The sequence below is a fragment of the Arachis hypogaea genome, chromosome 6 (assembly GCF_003086295.3).
Source record: "Arachis hypogaea cultivar Tifrunner chromosome 6, arahy.Tifrunner.gnm2.J5K5, whole genome shotgun sequence".
Taxonomy (NCBI): Eukaryota; Viridiplantae; Streptophyta; class Magnoliopsida; order Fabales; family Fabaceae; genus Arachis; species Arachis hypogaea.
In genome coordinates, this window is record NC_092041.1 from 7667008 (window position 1) to 7673007 (window position 6000).

At 30.8% G+C, this 6000-nt stretch overlaps 1 protein-coding gene across 1 annotated transcript; it reads left to right on the forward strand.

Moving 5' to 3' along the window:
* The first annotated feature begins 1687 nt into the window (after positions 1-1687).
* Positions 1688-2684, forward strand: LOC112698073 (uncharacterized). The gene has a single exon (XM_025751488.2). The coding sequence runs from the start codon at positions 1863-1865 to the stop codon at positions 2442-2444; it is 582 nt and encodes a 193-aa protein (XP_025607273.1). The 5' UTR covers positions 1688-1862; the 3' UTR covers positions 2445-2684.
* Positions 2685-6000: the final 3316 nt, after the last annotated feature.

Consider the following 6000-nt stretch of genomic DNA (forward strand, 5'->3'; position numbering starts at 1 on the left):
AAACAGCAAAACCAAGCTCAGTTTTAGAATAGTTTTGACAATAATCATAAAAAAAAAATCAAAAACACTAACTACGAGAAATTTCACATTCGTTCTTACAAAAATCAAGCAATTGAAAATTTCTAAAACAAAAACAATTATCGATGAAAATTAGAAAAAAAAAATTAAAAAACGTACATCAAGAATGAACGCTACAAACCAATGGTTAAATTAATTATATATTAAAATATGAAAAAAAAATGTTAAAACTTAAAAATATGTGAATAATAAATATATTTATATACAAATATATAATAATTAATTTTTATTATGCTAATAATATTTTTTATTTACAGATCAAAAGATAGTAGTGGGGCCGAACACTATTTTATTCCCCAACAGCCCAAAATGATGCTAAAACCGTGAGAAAATCTCTCTGATAAAGTCGAAAAAAAAATCTCTGATATAGGGTTCTTTCTTATTTTCTCCCACTTCAGTTGGGCTTCTATCAGTTCCAACCGAAAAAAAAATTGTAAGGAAAGAAAGAGAAGTAGGGCCCAAAAGCAGAAAAAATGTTATTGCAGTTTTTTTATATAATAATACATTTCATATTGCTGTGGTATATGACCGACTGACCGTCATTTGCATTTTGCAATGGTTGCTATCATTCTTCTTAAGTTGCAAATTTTATTTTCCACCATCGATATACATCCTGCTAATATGTCACACATTAAAGTTAGGTTTGCAAACCTAACAAGTAGATTTAATACACTTCATCTTTGACCCTCCATCCTTTCTCAACACTCTCTATTTTGTCTAAAGGGCACTTAACAATAATTTTTAGCAATATTTCTGTTCCTATTTTTAAAATGAAGTATTATTCCATTCTAAGGGTTTTAAATATTGCTTTAATTTTAATTAGAGTGTCTTGCATTATATAAGTACAGATTCCTTATACAAAGTTGTCAACTTAATTAAATCTTGATCTGCGACAAACTAATTTTACTTAAACTAATCCTTTATATTTAAATATCATTATATTACACTTGAAAACAATATTCTACTGAGCAGAACTATAAATGTACTTTTAGTATTAACAATAAATACAGACAAATTAAAAAAATTATTATTATATTGAATAAATGGAATAGCTCAAAATATAGTGCATCACACACCACCAATAATAATATAATAAAATTAGTTAACTTAGTTGTAGTTGAACGGTTCCTTTTCCCCTTAAATTCATCTCCTGTTAGGTAATTGGAGAGATTAAGAACGAGCAATGCTAGGGCGAGCAATATTTGTGATTGGTAGTTATCAACTAGCCATCAATGATGATTTGATGGTGTGAAATTGCTGTGAGATTTTATTCAATGGCTCACCTTTTTCTATTGGTTACAGCTGGCCAAAATGCAATAAAATTGCTGATCCCTAGACTTTTATATTAAGAACACACAAATGGGCCACCATCACCACCTCATCCTATATACATCAACTCACAATCCCTAAATAAAAAAATTACCAAAATCATTATTCTTCAAAAAAAAAAAAGATTTAATAAATAAATATGGGGAACAGCCCAATTTTCAAGTCAAAAATGGTGAATAAGTAATTATGTACTTGTAACTCAGCTTAGAAAGCCAACGACCCAAACAAAGAAAATGAAACTACCAATTCCACCATTTAATATCCGTCACAAGATGGAGCCGTTTAACCAACACCATCAGTATATCTACATCTAGTTACGTACATAACTAAATTCACATTCTATCTCACTTTAAATTAAAACTATAGTCTTCTCATTTCTCATTATTTCTATTCCTATTCCTAGTAGCTATTATCTCATCTCACTTAGCATAATAATAATAATAATAATAATAACAATGGGAAACCATGTCTCATTTGGCGCCTCACATGTAAGGGGCAAAATTGTGTTCTGCGATGGATCGGTTCAAGAATTCGACGAGCCGTTAACGGCGGCGGAGCTCATGTTAGAGCATCCGCAACAGGTGGTGGTGGAGTTGGACTCCGCCATGAAGGAGAGAAGGCCAACTCCATTGCCTGCTGACAAGAAGTTAGAGATGAGAAAAATGTACGTCATGCTTCCGGTGAAGCGAGGGAAGGCGGTGGGACTGAGCGGCGAAGAGTGCCGCCGCATTGTGATGATGGTTAATTATTCTGCCACACTTCATTGCAAGTACAACGATCTTGCGGTGTGTTCTCCAAGGCTTCTTCCTTGGATCGCAAGGCTTTGGCGGAACAATGAAATGTTGCAGAGAAAGGAGGAAAACATGGCGGGAAATAATCTTGAACAACAAGTGCCAGAAATCATTGAAGAGAGGCCGGAATATTATCTGAGTAGGCAAATGTCCGGGAAAGGATGGAAGCCTAGCTTGGACACCATTAAGGAGAAGAACAAGATTAAGACAAAACTCTCTCCTTGGTTCTTCATTAAAAGTTTTTAATCTAGGTGAAAATTCACGTGTATTTATTATTTATGTAAAATTTATAATTAAGAATTGTTAGATAATTTAATATGCTGTCTAATAATTTTTAATTATTAATTTTATATAAAAATAATTATACGTGAGTCATTGCATTTAATTAAGTGGCAATTTCTTTACAGAATACATTTTTTTAACCACTATGTATGTAATGTGCATCTTTTTGTTGTTTATTTAAATTTCATGTTAACACGCCTAAAACTGCATAATGAAACAAGAATTTAGCAAAATCGATCTATCTTTTCCTCTTTTTTTATGTTATTGTATGTCGTTCAATTAAGCCAAACCAAGAGATTGGGAAAATTAGAGCATTGCCCCCTTTGTTTTCTTATTATTTATGAGATGAGAGTCTTTTATGTTTTTGGATTCACAAGAATAAAGCATGCATATAGGAGGGAAAAAGAATAATTCAGAAAGACGTGAAATGCTTACATAAAGGTGACCACAAAATACTTTTCAGTCGTGATAACAAGTTTTGTTCAGGGAAGGTTTTTATATGTTTTTTATTAAAAAATTCAATTGATAATATTTTATTTTAAGATATATATTATTAGTTAAACTCATCCTTTTAAAATTCTCATAAATCATTATTTAGATCAAATTTTATTTCTTACAAATAAAGCTGGAAGTGAGTGAAATCTCAAATTCCACTAGTTATAAGCTCAATAAATTGGCTTAATAAAATTGTGAGCTAAATAACTAATTTGGGTTGATTAAATAGTCAATTCATTTGTCTGCTTGAATAAGTATTGAAATTCGAATTTCGTCTTGTGTATACAGTAATTAATTGATTAGCAATAAACCCTTAAATAGAATTCATATCCACTATAGATTAATTCTTAACGTGTCTGTGGAGTGGAAAACAAAAAAAAAACTCTAGAGCCGAATTAAATAAACTGAAACCATTAGTCACCAAAAAAAAAAAACTGATCCATTGATCCTAGGATTGTTTGGGTTTGGATAGAGTAGATCAACGGTAAACCGTTGTCAAAGTTAGTGAGTCTATTTTATACCTACCTTCTATATAGTATATAGGTTCATGAAGCAGAACCTCTACTGAAAATTGTTGAGTAGGAATACGCACCTGTCTAGTGTTTTTTTTTTTTTTTTGTGGTATGGGACTGGCTGTTGGGGTTTATTTTGGAGGCGAGCAAGATATTTTTGTATTTTTGGTTGCTACTAATTAGTTAATTAAACCCAAACAGAGTGGGCCGTATGAGCTATGCTAAAAAATCTAAAAAAACGAATCCATTATGAGTTTCACAACCGTAAAGAAAAAAAAGAAAAGACTACTGACAAGAAAAAAGACAATCACATTGCCAGGCCTGATCTAGTAGCAACTAAGTATGTCTTGCTAGCAAATATATCGGATTCGAATCTTAGTTATAACGTGGCTGAGGCGTGTGATGCAGTGATAAAACTATTTGCTTCAAACTAAAGCGATACAGATTCGAATTCTAGCCGTGGTGATTAAGTTAGTATGTGTAAGCAGGGGTGGGTGAATGTATTTGTATAACAAAAAAAATCTTAACTGTAACTTATAACATCATTCAGCTGATTCGACAGTAAAGAGAGGGTAAATATGGACAGTATTATAGTGATGACAAAAAAATTTTTCTTTACTTGTTAAAGAAACATGAAGAAATAGGCTGTCAAACATGTGTTATCTTGTTTTTCAAAGGATGGCACGTCTTAACTAAAAGCAAAAGCTGCTGATTGTGACCCATGAAAGAAAATTAATAAAATAAGTATAATTTTTGCTTTTTTATTTTAGGCCCAGTAATATTTTTTGTAGTTGAGTGTTTTTTGCCACAGATAAATTTGGATAGACAAAAATGAATTAATCAAAAATAGCTTAAGCTAGACACAGACACTTAATTCTTAGACACCACTTATTAATTTAGGATCTCACTTTGTTGATAACTAAAATAGAGTGTCTGTACCCCCGTAAAATTATAATGCTCTAACTTTTCTCTCTCTCTAGGTTTAAGCTCCGTTTAACAACAACAACAACAACTATGTGTAAACAGTAGTGTCAATAAGATTGTAGTTTATCTCATACAATCAGAGAAAAGAATCATATGCGGGAGAGAGTATTGTAGTTTATCTCATACAATCAGAGAAAAGAATCATATGCGGGAGAGAGTGTTCGAAGGAGAAATACAATAAAGATAAGGAGGAGAGTGTAGGAGGGGTTTGTATTTGGGAATAAGAAGGGGATCAATTTGGAAGAGACGCTAAGGCTTTTATATGGACATAATCTCTTTCTAGAGATAGCATCATTATGGTGACTAAAAAGTAGGGAAACTCCTCACCACCACGTGTAACTTTTTTGGAGAAAGCTAAATCTTCTTTGGTTGAACCATATTTTCATGGCAAGGTATAATGTTATTAAGGATAATATGCTAGCGAATATGTTTTGGGCTGACGGTGACAGTAGAGTTGATTATCAATACTTTGGGAACGTTCTTGCTTTTGATTCGATCTACAAAAATAAATAATATTAGAGACCGATGATATTTTCTGGTTCGAATAATCATATGCAGACGATAATATTTGTGTTTGGATTGGTGTTAGATAAAAGCATTGGTGTTAGACAACAATATGTGGTGGGAAGTATCATGATAATGGTGATTTACACAATGATAATGTGATCATTAATCAATTCATTTTTTTTTTCAGAAATACATTTTTGGTTAAATAGAATTGGTTGATTTTTTTTGCTGTGACTTCAAATTTTGTGTAACTTATCATGATAACGAATTTCAGTTAAAAAACAACAACAATAGCCCATTCAAAATATGAACAACAACAATAACAATAATAAAAATAAAATCAAATTGGGTTGGTCTAGTGGTTAATTCACTAGTTGTTTAAGCAAGTATTGAAAATTTGAATCCTGTCTTGTGCATGCAGCAACGCATTGGCTAACAACAAACCCTTAGATGAAGCTTAATACCGTGGCGGATTAGTCCTTGATTTGTCGGGTTGGAAATACTGTGAGAAATAAAAAAAATAAAAAATAAAATACTAATAATAATATCAAATTTAATTTTTTTATAGTTCTTATTTTCAAATAATTTAATTTATACTAAATCTTATGTTAATTTTCAATTAATATTCATGAATTTTAAATTTATAAACTAATTTTTTTGAAAAAAAAATACACATCATCTTAAGTTTTAAACCTATATTAATATATTTATTTATTCATTTTCTCTTACAATATGAATTTTTGTTATTTTTTTTTTTACCAAAGATAGGAGACTCGAACCCACAACCTCTTAATTGAGTATAGAGAGACTATGCCATTTGAGCTATTACTTATTGGCATGAATTTTTGTTACTTGTTTCTGTCTCCTATATCTATCATATTCCAAGATATAACACGACAATATAAAATAAAAGTATGTAAATATAAGAAATAGACATTTCTATTATTTTGTATATTCTAAATGGCAATAAAATAAAAACCAACAAATCAAGAATAACATGATTAACAAAATAAAGAAACACG